The sequence below is a fragment of the Brachycentrus maculatus genome, unplaced genomic scaffold (genome assembly GCF_059751285.1).
Source record: "Brachycentrus maculatus isolate JH-2025_06_01 unplaced genomic scaffold, ASM5975128v1 h1tg000096l, whole genome shotgun sequence".
Lineage (NCBI taxonomy): Eukaryota > Metazoa > Arthropoda > Insecta > Trichoptera > Brachycentridae > Brachycentrus > Brachycentrus maculatus.
Window position 1 is genome coordinate 939,810 of NW_028280850.1, and position 24,504 is coordinate 964,313.

The following is a 24,504-nucleotide window of genomic DNA, read 5'->3' on the forward strand; positions in this document are numbered from 1 at the left end:
TTTCTGGGCATTCCGAAAACATGCACAACTGAAAATTGTCGATTTTTGATATATGACGTTGTTGAAAGGAGTGAGAGTTATGTTTTTTAAAGTAAAATAAATTGAAGTGAAATATGGATGTAAGGTAAGATTAAAATTTGATCAGCCTGATCTGGATTTTAAAAAAAAGTTGCGCTCTCTTAAAAAGGTATCAGTAACTTATCTGACATCGGATCTGTGTTAGTTCACAAGGAACATCATATATGAGAGGTGGTATCATATATGATAAACGTAGTGAAAGACATTAGTACCACAAACCAAGCTATGACACAAAAACGCCGAACCGTCTTCTAGTGGAACGGAAGGCCTTGAATTTTACTTGGTTTTCTCCCAGCAATGAGCAAATGCTTAGAATTTCCTCATTAGCCTTCAATAGTTCCTCCCTCCTGCTCCCAACACAAATTAAAATGAATCATGTTATTAGCCAGATAAAACACAAAAAAACACGAATTGATCTATAAAAATAAATGAAACTCCCGTCTAAAAAAGGGTAAACAATACATAAAATTTCTATAATTTATATTTATAGCACTAACTTTGTGATTTTCCATTTTATAATTAAAATGTAACTTTGTTTTAAAATCACTATAAATGATTTTATATATACACTACTATTGTGATTTTAAAACAAAGTAACATTTTAATCACATGAAGTTTCACTCGTTTTATCACATATGCCAAACTATCTCCAAAAAATATTCAAGATTAAAATAACTTGTTAGTTATTATGAAGTGTTATTTAAAGCGAAGACCTTTTTATTATTTATGTATTATTTTGAGTCCAAAAAAATATATACGATTATTTATACTTTAATGATTTTTTTAAATGGTAAATTAGAGAAATTGGCCATAATTACAGATTATCAACATTTAAAATTGGATTAGAGAGGAATTAAACAAAATTGCATGTAAACATCTCTCAAAAATAAATACAAAATGGATGTTGAATAATAGGATGAATAATGAAAGTTACATAAATGTATAGGTGATCACTTAAGCCAGCTAAATGTCGAATTGTAAGCCCTGGAATACTCAGACTTCCATCATCTCTCATATAAAAACGGTAGATGCTTCGTCTCAAGTTGAGGCACCTATTATTTATAAATATTATCAAATTCTTGAGTTGTGTAACTGAAAATGATGTTTAGTTTTGTTGTATCGCGTAGATGTCTGATATTTCACGCGACGTTTTATGTTTACCTTTGCTTAGTACTCAGGGCTATGAGCCATGTTTATTCTAGTCACATCGAGTGCTAGGGCCTGTCGCTAGAGCCTTTGTTTTATACATACGTATACAATCCCAAATAATGTTTACCAATTTAATTTAAATTTCAGAACACTTAACAAATTTAGCCAAGCATTTTGAGAATATTTCCATCGTTAAATGCTAAAAATGACAGCCTTGAAAATTAACAAATTGAATATTAATCGTTTTAGTTATGATTTTTTTTTTTTGCATGCTAAAATTGATGAAGATTTTTTGCGAAATTCTTCTTCTAACCTTTATCCGCACCCAAAGGTGCATAGAGGCTGCATTGTAATGACTGCATTGTAATCGTTATTTACATGAAGGCAAGGTGATCACTCCTGGGCTTCAGGGACCAGTCCAGGTTAGATAATATTAAATAAATATGAGAGTGAAGCACTTCTATTTACTTTCATCCCCCTTCTGCGAATCTTACCTGGGACTTCCAGCACCGTAGCTAAATACGCTAACCAATACCCTATAGAGGCGGATAAAATTATAGCCATACGTAGACACTTTATAAAAATGATTATTTTGCAAAAATAATCATTTTATGTTTTGGAGAATGTAAGTGGATCAAAAAACAAAGTATTCTAATTCCTAAAATATATTACAATGATCCACAACGTTAATGCTTTAAATATTATAAATATAATCATTTTAATTTACTGTCCACAAAATCAAACATAATTTTCACTAATATTTACCGATTATACATTTTTTTCATTTATTGATGGAAAACATAGATTTTTTAAATATATAATACAGCATTTTGTATGAAACACACTTAATATTTAAAAACAAATGAAATTTGAGAAAATTTGAAAATTAAAAAAAAAACATTATATTAAATAATTTATTATATAAAATTAAAAACGTTGTATTAAATTATGTATTACTTAAATTTATGTATAAAATGTTTAATCATTCTAAGTTCTATTTTATTGTTAAAAATCACATAAAAACAAATTTTGTGACAATTGTTGTTGTCGCCTAGTTATGGCATTTTCAAACGAATTCAACGTTTTTAACAATAAAATACAACTCAGTAGACTCAAAAAATCAGTGTTTGATTTAACATTTAATACATAAATTAAAGTGGAATTCTACAAATTAAACGCCAAATCTATAAATGTAATTGAAATGTTCATCAATTTCATTTTTTAGGTGCATAGATTTGGGCTTACCAAATAACTTATAACTACGAAAGCGATCTTACCAAGCATTTCCTAAACATATACAGTAGTTCATTTTTACTTATTTATTTTTTTACAAAAATGTTCATAAAATTAGTATATAACCGCTCACCGAGATTTTTACGTCTAACGGTTTCGAGACGTACCCGTCTCTTCGTCAGGACAATCACTAACACACCATGCAAACAATACTACCCTTCACCACCATAGCACCATTTACACACTCAAAACTACACAAAATGTTTAACACATGATATACTCGTATATAAGTTGATTCGATTACAGGTCTAATTTTATTGCACGTTTAACCTCGGCTCGTAACGCATGTCTGTATTGAAAACTATAGTGCATGTTGGTCTTCGGGTCGACCAAAAATCGCATGTGTTAGATATTTTGTGTAGTTTTGAGTGTGTAAATGGTGCTATGGTGGTGAAGGGTAGTATTGTTTGCATGCTGTGTTAGTGATTGTCCTGACGAAGAGACGGGTACGTCTCGAAACCGGTAGACGTAAAAATCTCGGTGAGTGGTTATATACTAATTTTATTAACATTTGTGTAAAAAAATAAATAAGTAAAAATGACTAACCACAAAGTAAATGCTTTAAATATGAATAATATTGAAAAAAAAATAGTTCATTGTTTTCTTTGTACAGATTTCGATAACGGTATTCAATGTTTATGTTTTAACCATTTAAATCAACCGACGTGCACCGTACAATACAAACACGAGTTCAATCTAAAAAACTATAGTTATAAAACTAGGTTACTGCGTAAAAAGAGTGAAGATTCGCTTATTACAGTAATTTGTCAAAGTTCTTTTCCATCGTAAGTGCAGTAAAATACCAAATAATGCATTTCGCAATAAAAGAGTTCGTGCCGCGTCATAAATTCCCAGAAAATGGTTGCAAATGTACGGATTTAATGTACACTGAGTAACCTTAGTTTATTGCCAGGCCTTTTTATGGATAAAATAAAATTATACAGCAGACGAGCTGGAGCCATATAATTTAATCCTTACTGTACTTTTAGATTCATGACATCTCAACATAGACGAAGAAGAATATGAATGTCAGGGATTATGACCTGTCCTTGTTCACAAATCTGGGCTACTCCACATTCGAGTTATTTTTAGATTCTGACATCTCAACATAGAGGAAGAAATATTGAAATATTTTGACATCTCAACATAGATGAAGAAGGCTATGGAAATCTGGGTATTTACAGGGATTATTACATGTATTTATTGATTTGGCGTTTAATTTGTAGAACTCCATTTTAATTTATGTATTAATTTTAAATCAAACACAGATTTTTTGAGTCTACTAAGTTGTATTTTATTAACAAAAACACGTAAAAAATTATATTGTGACAGTTGTTTCGCCTTGTTAGGGCATTATCAAACAAACATTCGTTCTGAATTCGTTCAAAAATCTGTGTTTGATTTAAAATTAATACATAAATTATTACATGTCATAGGATATTTCTCGAATTATTTTACATACTGGAAACGCATAAAAAACACGATAATTTTTTTTAATGCAGTTATTATTTGACTAGTTATTTTATTCACAACATTTTGAGTGTGTCTACATATTACTTCAAAAATTCAAGTTTATCTATTTAGGAGTTATTTTTACATTTTTAACATTTCAACATAGGTGAGGAATGAATATTAATGCAAAATTTTATGGTTGTGGTAAATGGTAAATATTACACGTGTATAACGTTATTACTTCACCCAGCCCATGATAGGTCGTAAGCCCTGTAAATGTCTAGACGTCCAAACTCTTCCTCATATTTGTTGAGGTGTAAATAAAAATCATAACACAAATATTAGACGTTTATATTTGAGAAATTCAACATTATTGATTTTATAGAGCGATATTTCCTCTCGTTTGTAAATAATTCGTATACTGCAAGGAATCACACGGACGAGTGATGCGGTCAATGGGGAATATACATGCATCCCTTGAGAGTATTCAAGTACTGGAAATATATGGAAATATCCTGTGTACAATCAATTTGCGTCTTGAATATATTCTTAGAATGCTTCCATATCCGCTGAACTTATCTAAAATTTATTCCATACGAATTTCTGTATCAAAACATGTACAAATTATTTATTGACTCAGAATAAACTTTGTTGAGTAACAAAATTTAAATAAAAAAATAACAAACTTATAAATAAATAAACAAAGCTTCTTTTCATCTCACCAATTGATGTCTGTAGTGAAATTATAGTGATTCAATAACAATGTTTTAAACTTGGGTCATATATATAAAGAACTTTCAAGAATTTGAGTAGTGTGGTTGTCAATAACGGGTAGAATAGGTGAATGTTACGCATCTGTAAAGTGATCACTTAAACCAGTCTATGACGCTCGTCAGCCCATTCTAAATACCCAGACTTCCATATTCTTCTTCATCTTTGATGAGATGTCAAAAAAATGTTAAAAATACTCCTATAATTGGAGATAATCCAGATTTGTGAACAATTATTTTGATACACTCAAAATATTGTCATTCATAAGTTTTTCCTCCCCTAAACCCCCTTCTTCCTTTACTTTCCGTATTATTATTAATTTGTGATTTTTATAATTTTTTACATAAAATATTTGCTTCATTAATACAGTAGTAATTTTTTTTCGTTTATACATAATGTTTAAGCACTATCTACTTTCTTCTTCTGCAAACAGCTTTATAAGGTATGAAACATCTCACTTTCACTAATAAGTACATATGTTTTTGTTTGGTAAAAAGATATTGCTTCTTAGCAATAAGCCCGCCAGTGTACAAATTTTTCTTGTATACAAAGAGTAAAAATAAATAAATAAGATGTTTAATTAAAATAAAAAAAAATATGGTGAAAAAAGACACTCCATCAAATCTCAAAAGTATACATAAGAAACAAGGTCGTGAAACAGTGGAGTACACGGGGACAAGGGGTGGTTTTAGGAGAATAATAAATGATTCAGGCTCTACCTGTGCTAGCGATCTCCTCTAGCGGCTGGAACTGGAAGGTGGCCTTAAATCCCTGTCCCGGCCAATCGGAGTTCGCAGTGAACTCGACACACAAATCAGACCCCGTCGAGAGAATCTCAATCTCTGAAAAAAATAACATTTTAATATTTTCAGTATGAAAAATTATTCGCTTAATTATGTTTTGTCCGCCTCTTGTAATGTTATGTTTTGTTCTGTTATGTTTTGTCACCTAGTGTAATAGTCAACACGCTTGGCTACCGCACTGGAGGTCCCGGATTCGATTCCCAGGGGTATCAAATAAATATAAGTGATTTTTTACTGTAATATTTATTCAATATTACCCTGGACTGGTACCTGAAGCGGAGGGCTGATTACCTTTCCTTCATGTGTTAACGATCTAGATTTCACTCCGGCTTTATGATGCAGTGTCCTATGCACAATCGGGTGTGGATAAGAGTTTAAAAAAAATACTTGATTTTTTTTCTTGATAAGTTTAAAAATTAAAAACTTAATGAAATCAGTCACAAAAAAGGTTAAATCATGAACAATTTAGAAATATAGAAAATAAAATTTTGATAAAACATTAATTACTTACCGTAGAACGGGGCTACTTGAACCTCGATAGGTTATTTGAGCCTAGTACATTTTTTATTTTATTTAGATCTGTATTTGGTCTACAATAATGAATGTATCGACATGATTCATTGTTTCCCTGACAGGTGACACTTATTGTCACGATACGTTCATTACTGTAGTCCAAATACATATTTAAATCTATTTTTTATACTGGGCTCAAGTAACACATCAAAGTTCAAGTAGCCCCGTTCTACAGTATACGCTTTTCCAAAATACGTCACCATTATTATCTTTGTTCCCATAGCAAAAAGTCACGAACCTTAACCCCCCCCTCTATTTATTACCCTACCCGCCTCTTTGTATACCTGAATTTTTTTTTTCGTCAGTTTTTTAAATCAACTGTCGATGAAAACAACTGTAGTTATCGAAACTAGTCGTTTGTAATGATATAAAAATGAATAAGTGATAAGTGTACTAGGCCAACGTACTGAAGGTCCCGGGTTCGATACTCAGAAGGGTAAAAAAAGATTTTAGATTTTTTACTCCATTATTTATTTAATATTACACTGAATTGGTAATAGGTGCAGAGTTGATCATATTTTCTTCGTATATTTACAATTAAGATAACACTGATTTTATGCGATGAAGTGGCTTATGCACCGTTGGGTGCAGATAAGGGTTTTAGGAAAGTACTCTGATTTTTTGGTTAACTATTAAATAGTATTTTTTAACATCTCATCAAAGATGTAGAAGAATATGGAAATCTGGGCATTTACGGGGCTGACAACCGTCATAGGCTGGTTTAAGTGATCACTTTACATACGTGTATCATTCACCAATACAACCCATTATTGACAACCACACTACTTACATTCTTGGAAGTTCTATATATGTATGAACCAATTTTGAAACATTGTGCTTGAATCACTAGAACTTCACTAGGGACATCTATTGGTGAGATGAAAATAATTATAAACAATTATTTGGACACTCTCAAAATGGTGTAACTATTTAACTAATTGTATTAATAAGTTGGAAAACTCACTATGAAAGTACAGTAGATACATAATTCGCAAACAAAAAAATTTTGCACATTTTTATTTTGTCAAAATGGAAACGCGTTAATATCATTTCGATGGTTTATGAGTTTTGGCTAGGAACAATTAAAATAATTGCCAAAGAAAATATTTAATACAATTAAGTTTTTAAAGTGATATTTATTACACAATGTCACTTACCAGATCCTTCATTGCAGAGAACAGTGATGACTGAAGAGAGGGAATTTCTGCCGTCGAAAACTTTGACGATGTCAGCTCTATTAAGACAACTGAAAATAAAACAATTTTCCATTAATTGATCAAATTCAATTAATATTTTAACAATGAACTTTTAATTACGAGAGCTCAATAAAAAGAGCCTTAAGATTAAAAATTCTGGAAAATTGATAGAATTTTTAAATGATTTAATTAAAAAAAATGGTGTGTGTGTTTTTTTTAAGGAATACAGAGCTTTTTGTTTAAGAAGATGTCTGTATGACGCATCGGCTGAGTAACAAAAATGTTTTTGTTAAATGGTTTTTATTTTTTACGCGCCAATATCGCGTTTAATGAAAATGTAAAAACCATCGGAAAATAATAATTTACATAAATAAAACGTCACATAAAATAACCAACAAATTCCCTTATTATATAAAATCAGCATTTAACACAATTTTTTATTTATTTATTTATTTTTTTAAACACAAAGTAATCTTGGAAATATATTGGAGAATTGTGACATATAAAAATCAAACTGCGACTGTGGAAGTTCGTACATTGGTATGACTTCCAGAAAATTCATAACAAGAATCTGGGAATATGTATTATGTTTGAGCAATAATGTTTTTTCTGAATTCGCTAACCATTTAATAGATAATGATTACAAATTTAACCACAGTAACTTAGAAATCCTTAAAATAATTAATACGAAAAGCCATAAACTGCAACTTTTTGAAACAATAGAAATTCATAAAAATATAAATATCAATAAACCCATAGTTAACAATATGACAATGACTAAAGCCTCCCACCTATTGTCTATGTTCCCACTGTGAAGAAATAAAAATAAAAATAACAATAAAAATTAAAGAAATAAATAAAAATAAGAAACAGCTCCTACCCCCTCTTCAACCTTCAAAGTCATAAGGACCTAACTCTAAAATTTAGAATTAGCTTTACATACAGTGATTTAAAATGTCACAATTGTAACAAATGTTAAACACGTGTCACAGTAGATTTTAAGAAATAGTGGTATTTACTAAGCAAAACTTAAATTAAAAATACATAGATTTTACCTGTGACTGTCGAATCAATTAATGAAATCATTAAATAATTATTACAATTTATTTTCTGTCAAAAAAATATCAACTCAAATTTAAAACAAATCAACGAAGTTTACGTTTCAAATTATAAAATAACGTAAAATTATTTAAAAAAACATATTCCACTACTAAAAGAATCAAAGTGATACTAAAGCAAGAACAACTTAAATAAAATAATACATTAGTTATTTTTTTAAGCAGAATAACGGAGTTTTTATTCAATTTGTGATTTTTTGTTACCTTGGAGAGCTTTGAACTCCGATACAGCATTTTTAGGCTGTCGATTTCAGCACGAGAGTTTATTTTACGTAAAATTTCGTCTGAATTTTTCAGGCCTGAAATAATCTTTTTTTCTGAGAGATTTCTCAGGACTCGTCCCAAGGGTGACATTAGATACCTACCCTAACGATACATCTCACATCATTTGTAAAATAAAAACTTTAATCCTAGATCAGACGTCAGTCTTAAATCATCTAATAAACATAAATCGAGGGATAAACAAAACAGGAAAACTCTTTTAAATTTCGTTAGGTAACGATTTTTTTAAAATTATTTTTAAATCAAACAGACATTTTGAGTCTATTAACTTGTATTTGATTAAAAACACATAAAAATTAATATTGTGACAATTGTTTCGCCTAGTTATGGCATTTTCTTGAAAATACTATAACTAGGCGAAACAATTGTCAAAATATGAATTTTTATGTGTTCTTAATAAAATACAACTTAGTAGACTCAAAATATCTGTGTTTAATTTTAAAATTAATATGAGTTCTACAAATTAAACGCCAAATCAATAAATTCCGATTTTTAAAAGAAAATATGTATATTGAACTACCTGTACATAGTTGCTGTGGCCTGATTTAATAGACAATATATAAAATATAAAATATTAATGCACACATTTATCTAATTCCACAATGCTTATGAAGCAATAAAAATACAAAACTACGATCCAACAAAAATTCAATCGAAAACGTTGATGTTTAATGACAGTAGCTGTCAAGAATGCACGTTGTCCACCATGACCAAAATTTATTATAACATGTCACTCACTCCTTTCAAGAACGTCATAAATCAAAAAACTTGATTTTTCAGGAGAACGTTTTTTAAGTTTGAAAATATAATATAATGCATTAATTTAGATATCAAGCCTTTTATTGAACTTTTTACTTTGCAACAGATCTTTTTAGGTAAAACTTGAAGGTTTTTTCTCCATTTGAAAAATATTTATTGTATTAAAAAAAAATTAAACAATACCTTTTCTTCAAAATGCAAAAACAACGCTTTCTGCCTTATAGCGGGTAAATATTAAGTTAAAAATATGCCGCTTTTGCTGGGATATAGTACATTTTTTGTGCATTCCGAAAACATGCACAACTGAAAATTGACGATTTTTGATTTATGACGTTCTTGAAAGGAGTGAGCGATGTGTTGCTATTACTTTTAAAAGATAAGATATGCCGTTGCGGTAAAAACAGTTTTCAAAAAAGGTTGCGTTTTTGCGGCTCAATATTAATCATCAAATTTATAACTTTTTTTACTTAATGAATAAAAAGATTTTCAGTGAAAGAAATTTTTATTTGGATCTTTACACATTTTTCTGTTAACTGGTGATATCCTTGGTGTAGATGCCGCCAGTGTTGATACACATTTGTGCCCATTTTATCAATTTGTTTATACTCGTATACTGCAGCTGTCTAGTTCACCAATTTCAAATATCATTAACGTACGACGTCATTTGCAAAAATTATAACATCTTCCATAAAGTGATTAATTTTGTGCCACCTTGTATTTGTTGTTTTATTATATAACTAAGTATTCAATTTAAATTTGTTACATTTTGAAAAATTTTATTCAGTGAAATAAAATCCAGGAGAAAATGTTATGCAATGAAGCAGTGTAGTTTATTTCATGGTTTAGAACGGACACTTCTTTACGCGATCATAATATTTATATTTCTAGCGGAGCCTCTTTAAAAGCCGGGGTTAGTGCGATTAACTTCTATGAGATTCTGCATCCCCTCCAGAAGGGAAGATGAAGCTCTTTTACGAAGACATCAGGGAAGAAATATACCTGAATTCTGGATCCTGTCCAAGAGGTTTGTCCGGGAAATGTACTATGAATTAGCCAGGAATGCCGGATGCTTTTATGCCGTGGCATCGTAAAGGGTGTTTAAAGAGGGTGGGAGGGTGGTAGTCTTATGTACCTACACGATTACATATGCGATGCTATTATATCATTTTGTATAAAATTGTATTTTCCATGATTTAAATTAAATTAAATTCTTTAGTAACATAAAAGGTTTCTTGTCATTTTTCCTTAATTTTTTGATGTACAGATTTTGTTAATATATTTGTGACATTATATTCAAGATGAAAATATGCGTAGCTGTGTTGGTAGTTTAGGCTATTAATTAAACAATTAATTTTATTTATATATTTTTTTCATCAAACACATTATTACAAATTAAGTTTTCCCGTGCCGAGGGCATATTTCACAAAACCTATTTTAAAAATTGTGGGATGCAATCAAATATGGCTGAATGATGCGATCTTTTTCAGATGACTAACTTCTATTATTTATGTATCGATAATTAAAAAAAATGCGTGGCAAACATCACTATTCTTTATAATCTATTATGACACGTATTTCACATCATTATCAAACACCGTATGTGAAACTTAGTCTAAATTTTAGGGTTAGGTCCTTAGGACATTCGTTATATATATTTTTTTATATTTAAATATTAAAGACAAAAATGTATACATATAATCAACTAATATTTGAACCGATAAATGAAAAAAAAAGTTAAAATAATAAATTTATTTTGAATAAGAGTGAAAAAAACGTAAATTAACTCAAATATATTATGTGTGTGTGTGTGTGTGTGTGTGTGTGTGTGTGTGTGTGTGTGTGTGTGTGTGTGTGTATGTGTGTGTGTGTGTGTGTGTGTGCGCGCGCACGCGTGTGTGTGTAAACACAAGTATATATTGTAATGTGTGACTCATTTTTTTCTATATTTCTACGTGTAAAAGATATATTTAAATCTAACGTTTACTTGAAATGTAGTTAAAGGTCCTTCGGCCATATAAAAAAGTAGTAAGTATTGAAACACGTGTTCCATAGATCCATCTCACTCGAAATAAAAGTCCTCCTCATCCCCAAACTCGTCACGAATGCGTGCTATGAAAAATTCCTGCGCAAAGTTTAAGTAGGTGCGAGTACATGGGAAAACAGTGGATATTTTCAGGCCCCTATATTTATGCTCCTTAAGTTTACAGAAGAAACCTTTATGGGTTTTCAGTTTGTATGGTCGATCTATCAATATACCAAATATCAAGTGTTCTTTTAATGATTTTATTTCATAATTATTACATTTATTTTCATTCATTATCATTGAAACCATTATTTTAAACATTTATTATTTTAATTTATTTTTCAAAACATATAACATATAAAAGTCCTGTATATAACACTCCCGATGAGTAATTTCTATTTCTGATTTTGGGACAAGGGATAAAGGTTAAGAAGAACTGGAACACAAATAATAAAGTTTAAAAAAAGATTAAAAAAAAAAACAAAACTAATACATGGCAAATAATAAAAACAATAAATAGGTATAATAAATAGGCATTAGAAGCATATTTAAAATAAATAAAAGAGAAAAACAAATGGCAATATTTCAGTATTTATTTTTAACTAGCTGTATCCAGCTACTTATTAGGTACTGGAAATCAGTCTGGTTAAACGGGAAAGAAAAAAAATAGAAACACACATTTATTTGTGTTTAATTTTACAATGCTAGTGAGGCACTATGAATATTAAAAAAATATATAAAACAAGAATGCAATTGAAAACAATAAAAATTCTCAGTGACAGCAGCTCTCAATGTCTGGCAAGAGAAATATTGAGTTTTGCGCGTGTCTCTGTTGCGTTCAACATATGGCGCTACCATTGTAGTAATTTTTTTAAGTAGCATTTTTTACGTGACATCTGAAGTGTTTTCAAAGATAAAATCATGCGGGTATTCAAATGAAATAATCGTAAAAAATATAAACGAATCAAATGTTATCAGAAATGTGATGTTGGAATAAAAAGCTTAGTGAGACCGAGAAAAACTTGTTAACTTAAAAGATTAAGTATTTGAAATACTTAGGAATGGTTAGGTCAGGAGTTGGAATATTTGGCGGGTATGTATGAGTATGTATGCAGGTATTCATGAATGTGTAAGAGGCAAAGATGTTTTTTTCATACACAAAGTGGTGTGGCATTATATTCTCTCCTACTACTCCTGCGGAGAGAGGCGCGATGTTTCGTTAGAAAGTTATTAGAAAAAGGGAGTAGAGTAAACTTTTTAGCGTTGATTAAAAATATCTGTTGTTTTCAATGTTATGCTTACAATATCAAAGGAGAGCTTACACAGTGTAAAATGTAAGCTTTAGTGGATTTCCGATAAAATAAATATCGTAAGTGCGTAGAGCGTGTAGGCAGTAAGTAGTATCACATTTATATTAAGTGCTTCTAAATTACATCTTGTACGTTTCTTATGGACCATAAACTGTGGGGCCAACGACTCGTCTAGAATCGCACTACCGATGGATGTTGGCCACAACTCACGGTAGCGCACTCAGGCGCACGTAATGTCCCAACTCCGCTGAATTTAAATTGATTCATCTTTCAGGAGAAGTTTAAAAAATCGGTCCAAGGAGCAATAACTTTTCAATGAAAAATACCCTGGAAAAACTCATAGCGTGATATAAAAATGTTGCGTTAATTGAGTCGGCAGTCCCTTTGTGTTAAAATCTATCCATTTTTATTTCTAAGTTTTACTTGAAATATACCACTTTTTCTTAAAAATGTATTATGAAACCCGTTTCGATGCATTCTGTATCATTTATATATGAAAACGAAAATGTAGAAATCCTAATAATTATCAATACGAAAAATCATAAACTGCAACATTTTGAAACAATTGAATTTCATTCAAAATATAATAAGAAATGAACCCTTAATTGACTAAATACAAGCATCCTATTTGTCTATGTTCCCAAAGACAAAAAAATAAATAAATGAAAATAAGAAACGGTTCCCTCTTCAACCTTCAACGTTCCTTGTTCGTAATTCACTAGATTATCCCTCCTGTTCCCAACACAGATTTAAATAAAAACATATGTATTTAGTAAGAAGAAAAATAAATCCAATTAATGATCTATAAACCTTGTATTTAATAAACAAGGTAAATAATAAATGTAATTCCCGTCTAAAAAAAGAAAGATAAACGTCCCAAGTTCAAAACTCTAAAATTCATTCTAAGCTTCATATAGGGTATCTATTTTAAAATGACGCGGAATGCATCGAAACATGTTTCAAAATATATTTGAAGAAAAAGTGGTATTTACATAGTCAATTTATATTTAAAATATAACTACAAAATTATATTTTATGAGGCGAATGATAGTGGGAAAAGAAGCAAAAGAAGACCGAGAAAAGCATGGCACGATCAGGTATGCCAAATACTTGAAAGTGGTCAGGTTAGGAGTCGTAACAATCGGCGGATATGTATGAGGAGATGCATGAACGTGGAAGAGGCGAAGAATGTTTGCAAGGACAGAGTGGTGTGGCGCTCTATTCTCTCTGCCTACCCCTGCGGGGAAGCGGCGTGATGGTTAGTTAGTTAGTTAGTTAGTAACTACAAAATGGTTCCCGAATCAATTAATGAGTAAAGAAAATACAACCATGCGTCATTTTAAACAAGTCAATAAATTATACTTCCAAGTTAAAATTGCTTTGGGATTTTTTCAGGGTAATATTAAGCTAGTAAGATATCAAATCGCCAACAATGACGTTTTTGTAAAAAATGCACTTAGTCACTTTCTCTTGTAAGACTACGATTTAAAATAAATTAAGTTTTATGTTACATTTTGACATCTCGCATATTCTTCTTCGTCTATGTTGAGATATCAAAATGTAAAAATAACTTCTATGTGGAGAAACCCAGATTTATTAACACGGATTTGAACACACCTAAAATGATGTGAAGTCTGATGTATTGGGAATATTGAAGTTTAAATATTTACAGGGCTTACAACCTGTTATTGCCAGTTGCCGTTCTATGTAGCATAGTTACTGTATCGTATTTACCATTTTACTTACGATTGACAACTACAATACTCGAATTTCGGTGTGTTGTATGTTCAATTCAAATTTTTAGATTAAAACTTCATATTCATGCGTTGGCTATTATCGTAGAGCTACGAGTATAAGAGTTTAGTAAATAAATTCTCTGATTTGGACGAATAGAAGGTACAATACTTACTGCGTATTTTCAACCCCACGCAAAATGCCAGTAGCTTGAGATTGTGAGTTCGCATTTCATCTTCTCTAACCAATTACTATGTTATTCTAGTATTATTTATGTGGAAGTTTTCGGAAACGTAATACGACATTTCGGATACAAACACATAATTTATATTCTTACGTGTAATACGAGTATAGAATTTAATTTTAAGATTATTAACGGATTTGAAATATTTATATATATATAATGTTACTATAATTTATATCTGAAGCAAAAACATTATGTTTTTCCATTTAGTAATAAAAAAACTTTGTTTTAAAATCACATTTTTATAAAAATATTTTATTAAAACTTAATTATAATTTCTACCGGTTCCAAGGATAACCGCTTGTTTTTAACGCTATATTTTTCTAATCAGTCTTGAAAAAGAAGCGGTTAACTTCGAAACCGGTAGACATTATAATTAAGTTATAATAAAATATTTATAGTGACTGTAAAACAAAGTTGTATTTTAATTATATAATTTGACTAGCCTACTTACCATCTTAGCACTTCTTACAGGGGTAGGCAGAGAGTATAAAACGTCATACCACTCTTTTTTGCAAACATTCTTCACCCCTTACAAATTCACTCATCTCTTTATGTAATATATAGGGTACAATATTTATTTGTCAATCTGTCTTTGCAATCAATCTTCGCCTGTTCCACATTGAGGCATCTCTTCATACATGTCCGACGATTATTTCGACTTATGACCTAAACACTTTCAAGTATGTGAAAATCTTGTATATGTCAAGGTTTCCTTAATAATTACAATACCATATATCAATAAAACAGTAAATTGATGAGAACAAGGAAAGCAAAGGAATTAGGATGATGTGTGTGTTATATTTATGTCAATAATAAGAAGTAAGTTAAGCTGTGAAATTTGAAATAAATAAATAATGATGGAGGAATAAATTTGTAAAAAAAGCACTTCAGAATTTTCATGAAAATAAATATTTACTGAGTTTAAGAGATTTTAAAATGTTTTAAAAACTCATTTGTAGATAATTATGTAACCCTTATTTTTCAATCAATACTAAATATTATGATTCGATATACATATGTGTACGTTCAGTTTTCTTGTTCCTTATAACATAAAATAAAAACATATTGTAAAAGAAAACCATAAAGTTTAAATTATGATTCAAGATGTGATTTTTCAAAAATAATTTAATTTAATGCTTCATTTCACTTTATATAAATAAAAGTTAAGGTCTGCACACTTCACCTTAAGGTTTGGAATAAAAAATGTGGGTTCGAACTAAAAATATGTATTTTAATTTTAGTTAAATATTCAAAGGATTCATTTATTCAAATAACCTTTTCTCAGAATGAAACCATTTACAGCAAAATCACCGATCGTTGAGTTGTGAACGATACCGAATCAAGTAAAATATTTTAGAAAAGTTTTTAAGAATGACGTTTTAAAAATCATTTCAATTATTTTAAATGATCCATTTCCTTGGAGCGCCCTTTCTCATTTAATTCCCAGGACCGTGGGATGTTTAATGGATCAGAAAGGAGAAGATAATGTGGAGGAACTTGAATAGATCAAGTTAAAGAAAGTGCACGGACCAATGCGCTTAAATCGGAAACTTTACTACACTATGAACTATTATTTGAATGTTCAGACTTTCAGACTACGGTATGAACATTTAACATCACTGAAGAATTGCCAAGAATAGAATTTCATCTAACCCCTATTCTCATGGTGCAAAAGGCACTGATTCACATAGATGTGTTCAAATAATCATAATAATAAATAACTCTCGTTAAAATAATCATAACAAAAAATAATATATTTGTATTATTTTGATTACGATTAAACTATAGAAATCGTTATTAATCATAATAATAAATAACTTTGTAATTACAAATAATTCCAATAAGAAATAACTTTGTCATTCAAATAATAAAAATAATAAACAACTTTGTCGTAAAAATAATCATAAAAAATAATTCTTTCTTTAAAATAATTGTAACAATTTTTTTTAATAAATGTTTTATTAAGTAAATAACACTTTTTCTTAAAATCTACTGTGACACGTGTTTCGATGCATTCCGCATCCGCATACGGTGTTTGAAAATAATGCGGAATGCATCGAAACACGTGTCACATTAGATTTTTAGAAATAGTAGTATTTACTAAGTAAAACATTAATTAAAATTGGATAGATTTTACCACAAAGTGACTTCCAAATCAATTAATGAAATCATAATAATAAATACCTATTAGAGTGAGAAAGTCAAGCAATATTTTGTTTTTATCTCTCTGGGAATCAAATTCGAGACTTTTTAACTAACCAACTAACTAAAGTTAGTTAGAAAGTCTCGAATTTGATTCCCACAGAGATAAAAACTAAATATTGCTTATAGACTTTCTTGCATGTTATAAAAACAATTTGCAAGAAGAGATCATTGTAATTTGTCCGGCGAAGAAGTCCGGGTATGAATGAATTTCATATTTTTTTTCGGAAATTTCGGAGTGTTAATGAATTTATAAAGTGTTGTTTTAAAATAATTTAGTAGCTTGTAATTTGACCGGTTACTTTTATTTAAAGCATTCTGAGCATTATCAGCATCTCAACATAGATGAAGAAGAATATGGATACTCCATATTGTTGTTCATCTATATTGAGATATTGAATGTATAAATATCTCCTTAAAAAATAAATGGAAAAAAATCCAGATTTGTGAACAAGTCTTTGGACACACTCAAAATGATGTAAACAAGGGTCTTATTAAGTCTCCGCATTAAGGTAAACGACAAAAGCACAGTATATATATGTAAAAAGCACTATAGATATCGCTCACTCCTTTCAAGAACGCCATAAATAAAAATCGTCAATTTTCAGTTGTGCATGTTTTCGTAATGCCCAGAAAATGTACTATATCCCAGCAAAAGAAGCATATTTTTAACTTAATATTTACCAGCTACAGGGACGAAAGTGTTGTTTTTGCATTTTGAAGAAAAGGTATTGTTTTTGTAATTATTTTTTTAAATATACTTTATATTTTTCAAACGGAAAAAAAACCATCAGGTTTTACCTAAAAAGATCTGTTGCACAGTAAAAAATTAAATAAGTGGCTTCATATTTATTTTTAATACATTGTTTTATATTTTTAAACTTTAAAAACGTTCTCCTGAATAATCAAGTTTTTTGATTTATGACGATCTTGAAAGGAGTGAGCGATATGTAACTCTTCACTATTTCGTATGTTTGCAGTAGGATGTTATATTCAGTGAACCGCTTCTATTAGGTGGAGTTTAACCTGTTTATCTGTTTGTCTGTCTGTTTCCCTGGATGTTGAAGACAGTTTGCCATAGACAAAGTACTGCAATCTTTTGTAAAGGAACAACAAAACCCCTCTTTGTAGACTTAGATAAACAGCACGACTTGTGCGGAGATAAGGTACTCTCGGACGGGTTTATCCATAAATTTTGTTAAAAACTCAAATTAAAAATCTCTATTGTAAACACTTTTTATATATGTAGGTACCTTTACAAACGAATATTTTGACTACTTTTACCAAGTACAACATTTTGAGTATGTGCATATTTTTTCATTTTTCATTCATTCAAACCCTTATCCACACCCTATGGTACATAAGGCACTGTATCATATAAACGCAGTGTTATCTTGATCATTAGCACATGAAGGAAAGGTGATGTCCATATTTTTTCATTTTTCATTCATTCAACCCCTTAACCACACCCTATGGTGCATAAGGCACTGCATCATATAAACGAAGTGTTATCTTGATCATTAGCACATGAAGGAAAGGTGATCAGCCCTCCGCTTCAGGTACCAGTCCAGGGTTATATTGAATGAATATTACAGTGAAAAAATCACTAATAATTATTTGACCCTCCCCTGGGAATCGAACCCGGGGCCTCCAGTATAGTGGCCGAGCGTGCTGACCATTACACTACGGAGGCCGACAAATACTTGTTCACAAATCTGAATTATCTCCAATTATGTGAGTTATTCATATCATTTTTTGATATCTCACCAAAAGATGTCTCTAGTGAAATTCTAGTGATTCAAGTACAATGTTTTGAAATTGGATCATATGCAAAGAACTTTTAAGATTTCAAGAATAGTGGGGTTGTCAATCATGGGTAGAATTGATGAATGTTGCACGTGTGTAAAGTGATCACTTAAACTAGTCTATGACGGTCATAAGTCCCGTCAATGCCCAGCCTTCCATATTCTTCTTCATCTATGTTGAGATGTCAAAAAAACACTACTACTATCACCGCCTCCATACTGTAATGGTCAGCACACTCGGTTACCGTTCTGGAGGTCTCAGGATCGATTCCCAGAAGGGGAGGTCAAATAAATATAAGTGATTTTTTCACATAAATATTTATTCAATATAACCCTGGACTGGTACCTGGGGCGGAGCGCTGATCACCTTTCCTTCATGGGTTGACGATCAAGATAAAACTGCGGTTATATGATGCAGTACCCTATGCACCATTGGGGTGCGGATAAGGGTTGGAAGAAGAAGACCGTCACGCCGTTACTGTACAGGGGAAGGCAGATAGGATGATACGCCACGCTCTTCTGGCCTGATATGCACTCTAGCTTCCTTCAAATCCATATAGCCATACATGCCCTCCGATTACATAGACTTTTAACACCACCAGATTTGAGGTTCTGATTGATCTGGTCGTGCCAGTATTTTTCGGCCGTCCTCGTTCTGTTTTTCCACTTAAATCGAATGTTTTAGTTATTTGGTATTTTTTTTCCATGTTGTTCTTTCATTAAATATTTATTGACACACATGTATATATCAAAATAATATAAGTAATTGAATAAATAAACAATACATACTAAACAATTTATGCAGGGGCGTGCCTTCCATATAGGCAGAAAAGCAGTGCATGTCCTAACTTACCTGCGTGACGTATAATAACGCAACCAGTACCAACCCTACCTTACTAAGTATTATCAGCTTACCTTACTACCTACCTCTACTGCCTACCATAATTAATTTTCTGAGCACGTCGCTGTACGAATATACATATATGTACGTATATTTTAACATGATTTACACACATTGAAGGTTTGATAGTCCCAAGAATAAACAATAAATATTGGAGTCGAACACTGCAATATATTGTTCCGAACATTTTTAATTTGTTGCCGACGGATGTTAGAGGTCAAAATAAAATATGAAACAAAGGCAAAATAAAGAAATGGGTAAATGATCAAAAGTTAATTTTATCAAAATTGTAAAATGTTTATATTCTTATTTTTTTTCTCTTTTTTGTGTCTATATTAGGTTAAAATCGTTAAAAACAATAAAAAAATGTATTAAAAAAGAACTTCACCGACAAGACACACAAAGTCGCTTAGTGAGTCCTTGCAGAATATATTTTTTAAATATCTTTAAAACTGTGATTTAAATAAATGTATACAATTTATGTTAATAGTAAAAAATAAAATAAATTAAACAAATTATAATTGAATACCATCACTACATAATATTTTATAATATGAAACCGAGCGGATTTTTTTTATCAAAAGAGTAAATGTAAAAATAATTAAAAACAAGTGCATGCGCACGTGAACGCCGAAATATGTATGAATAGTTAAAAATTTAATTTTTGTGGAAACGCAGGGGGAAACGGTAAAATATGGCGGTCTCCCCGAGAGGAAGTTATAAATATATAAATGTGCATTTCGAGCGCTTAGCTGCAATATACCTGCAGAATAATTCCCAAAAGGATTTGCAGTTTGTTGCACCACAGAGAAAATAAATGATAAAAATAATAATGTGGACATTAATCATTAAAATAAAATGGATATTTGGGGAAATTTCCATTATCTTTGATGTAAAACGGTAGGATTCTGTAGCCACGAATAATAGTGATTCTTTTTTATTTATTGTTAAGGCATTCACTTTGCAGTTTCGAAAGCCGAAACTAGTCGTCATAAAATAAACTCAAGTGGTAAAAAAACAAATGGTTTTTCATTTTAGAGTTCAATAGTGGTTCTCAGTATATACCCACTTAATATAAATTTTCTCGACATGTGTAAATGAAGTAAAATATATAATTTTAACAAATAAAAGTCTAGAAAAGTCTACATGGCTGTAAACTTACCATTGGCTGATATAAATGACGACGTTACACATATTGACATGCAGGCATGATTAATAACCACACTATTAAATTTTTTCCTTCTTCAACAGTTCTTCCTTGTATTTTTTTTTTATATTTTATATTTATAATGCGTTTACCACACGAAAATGTATGTTTCACCTCAAAATTTGAAAATAAAAATCCATAAATGAGTTGTGTAATGTTTTGAAATATCCTGAAGTAACGCTAAGTGGTGTCAATGCTTTTGAATCATTAAAATGTAACATTATAATGTGCTTTTCTACAACTACTACTATGTAAAGTCATCACGCCATTTCTCAGCGTTGTTATTGCGAAGAAGATGTTTATTAATAATAATCTTTATTTTTTAAATAATAATTTATACTATTTATTTCTTGATTAAGAAAATTATCCTTTCCTTTTATGTCCCAAAGTTCCCGTTAGAACTTTGGAACGCAGATCTGACTTGGGTGGATGCAAGGGAGCTGGCAGCCGACAGAAAAGCCTGGAGACAGTTTGCAGACTTCATATGCTCCACTTAGGGAGGGAAAATGGTTGAATTAATTTAATTAATTATGTACAATCATTTATTCCATATATAGTTTTTACATCTTAAGAAATAAAAGTAAATGCAATGAGTCAATAACAAATGAATAAGGTTGATCCATAAAAAAGATGTTTAAAAACAATAAGAATTAAAAATAATGTAAGTATGTACAAATATGTAAATATGGACATAAAGTCCGAACATTGTCAGGCGTAGATAAAAAACTTTTGAATTTCTTTTAACTCACCTGGGAATGATCCCGGAACCTTCAGTACGGTAGCCAAACGCGGTAACGACTACACTACGGAGGCATACAAAACGTAAAATATTTTGAGGAGATTTGGTCTTTTTTCCTAAGACATCTCAACTCCATTCATTCTCCCCCAAATGGTAATGGATTGATTTTGATAAAATTTCTGATCTGACAAGATATAATTTGTGATGTGACAAGACATGTCATAAAATGTGACAAGTTATAGCAAAATTTGACAAAATTGAATGGAATGTCATAAAACGAGATCATAAACATTTCCATTTTAAAGATTTTCCTAGCAGTTTTGTTTTTATGATCTGCCTGAAGTTTAAAGTTATTTTTTTTTACCCCTTTGAGTGTGAACTTTATATGCAGTTGGCGAAACATAAAAATAAACTGCATTTAATATTCATTGGTTATTACAATTTTATTTACTCAATAACTATGAAGTGTGTTTTGTATTTGAAAATTGTAGAAGTATAAATGTTTTAAAATGATTTACATATCGCTCACTCCTTTCAATAACGTCATTTATATAAAAAATCGTCAATTTTCAGTTGTGTATGTTTTTGGTATACGCAGAAAATGTACTGTATCCCAGCAAAAGCGGCATATTTTTAACTTAATACTAACCCACCACAGGGCAGAAAGTGTTGTTTATGTATTTTAAAGAAAACGTATTGTTTTATTATTTTTTTAAATATAATAAATATTTTTCTAATGGAGAAAAATCATTCAGGTTTTAACTATAAAGATCTGTTGCACAATAAAAAGTTCAGTAAGTGGCTTGATATTTATTTTTATTATTTACCTCCTGAAAAATCAAGTTTTTTGATGTATGACGTTGTTGAATGAAAAAAATGCTAGTAAATATTATTAATGTATATTTTTCATTCAGATCGATGAAGCTTGAATTTTCATCAACTCCAAAATGCTAGAATCGATATTTTGACTACTCACACTATATCGATATGAATTCTATTATTAACATTTTGAGTGTGTCCAAATAATTGTTTACAAATCTGGATTATCTCCAATTATAGGAGTTATTTATCATATTACTTTATGACATGTTTTTTGAGATGTCAAAAAATAATACAATAAATAACTCATATAATTGAGATAATCCAGATTTGCGAACAACTTTTTGGACACACACAAAATTTTGTAAATTCGTTCATTCGTTGACTAAATTCCGTCTACAAAAGTGGTCAACTCTACCTTGTAATAAAATGAAAATTAAACGATCAAAAATTCGTCGACTTTCAGTTCACTCTTACAAATTTATCATTCATATATTTACATTTATATTGTTATAGGTTCAATATTTCAGATTTTTTTCATTTTATTTTTAAGACGATTTTATTTGCTCCCTAATGTTTTCTTTATGCAAAACAAACAAATGGTAAAGGAAAAAGTTTCAGGCGAAAAATATACCAAGATTAGTAAAAGCTTTCAATATTCTCTAAAAACAAAATCCTTTTGTTTTAGAGTATTTGCAAAGCCGAATCGAGGCATATTTTAAAATTCAAAGCCTTGATCATTAAAATATATTAACAGCTCTTGAAAAATGTTAAGATGTTATATCTCTTAGCCTTAACGAATCTTAACTCCAATACTCTTATTAACAACACGAAAAATAAGTAGCTATATCTTGAAGCTGTATTGATAAATAAACAAGGGGTTTAGATATTAGGGGTGGCAAAAATTTTGATAGTAATAATTTCATTCATACCCTTCTCCGCACCCCAATGGTGCAAAGGGCACTGCATCATACAAACGCAGTGTTATCATGATCGTTAACACATGAAGGAAAGGTGATCAGCCCTCCACTTCAGGTACCAGTCCAGGGTTATATGGAATAAATATTAGAGTGAAAAAAAATCACTTATATTTATTTGACCCCCCTGGGAATCGAACCCGGGACCTCCAGAACGGTGTATTTTTATTTCTGAAAATAATGAAAAGTGCATTTTTATTTCTGGCTTTAAATTACCATTAAATATTGTATGAATGTATGGGAGTCTTCCAACTTTAATGTATAAAAATGAAGCAATGAGTTAGCAAAAGAAGGAAGAAAGTAGACTGAATGCAGTCGAATAGCGTTCTCTCAGACGAATGTGCGGCAAAACGACGTACGTAAAATATTCGAATGGTGATATAATTGTGAGATGTGTGTTTATTTTTCTTATATTTGAAATTCCATAATGTATGGGGGGAAAATACATTTTTCCACCATTTTTCGCTTTTGTATTTTATCTCTGGATTTTATTTCGCAGGAGTTTTAAAAATAATCAAAATATAAAATGCCACAACAGTCGATTCACTGTATATTAAAATTTAAAAAAATGGTGACCTTTGACATTTAAAATTTGTTTCAACAAAAGTTACGGAAAAGCCCGACGCTCTTTAAAACCCATTATCCAAAAAAAGTACTTATTACAAATGTTAATTTTAACGGCACATTTTTTAGGGTTGTTCAAACGAATTAACCGGAATTCGAAAGGGTAAACTCGGGCAATTATGGCACAGATGTATCGTGTTATTCCAACATTTCATCGTGTGCGTATTCCCCCTCCCCCTAGATACCTACCAGAATTTTCCACCTAAAAAATATTTTAAAAATATTTTAAATATTTAAATCATTAATTTGTAATAAGCCATTATTATTTTTTTTACAAAAAAAAAATAGTAATATCCGTATATAACTTCTCACACAGATTTTTGTCTGCCAGTTTCGAGACGTACTCTTTGTCACGGCAATCACCAAACTAGCATACAAACAGTATTAAACGTCACTACCATAGCACTACTCACACAGGTACTTACAACTACACAAAATATTT

General features: G+C 30.4%; 1 protein-coding gene across 1 annotated transcript in view; it reads right to left on the minus strand.

Moving 5' to 3' along the window:
- Positions 1-24,504, minus strand: part of Sol1 (CUB domain-containing protein Sol1) — a 243,900-nt gene that overhangs the window by 70,354 nt on the left and 149,042 nt on the right. Inside the window, exons 7-8 of the mRNA XM_088258466.1 lie at positions 7,277-7,365; positions 5,463-5,585 (exon numbers count right to left, since the gene is read on the minus strand). Coding sequence (XP_088114592.1) covers positions 5,463-5,585; positions 7,277-7,365 — 212 coding nt within the window. The remainder of the gene's footprint in view (positions 1-5,462; positions 5,586-7,276; positions 7,366-24,504) is intronic.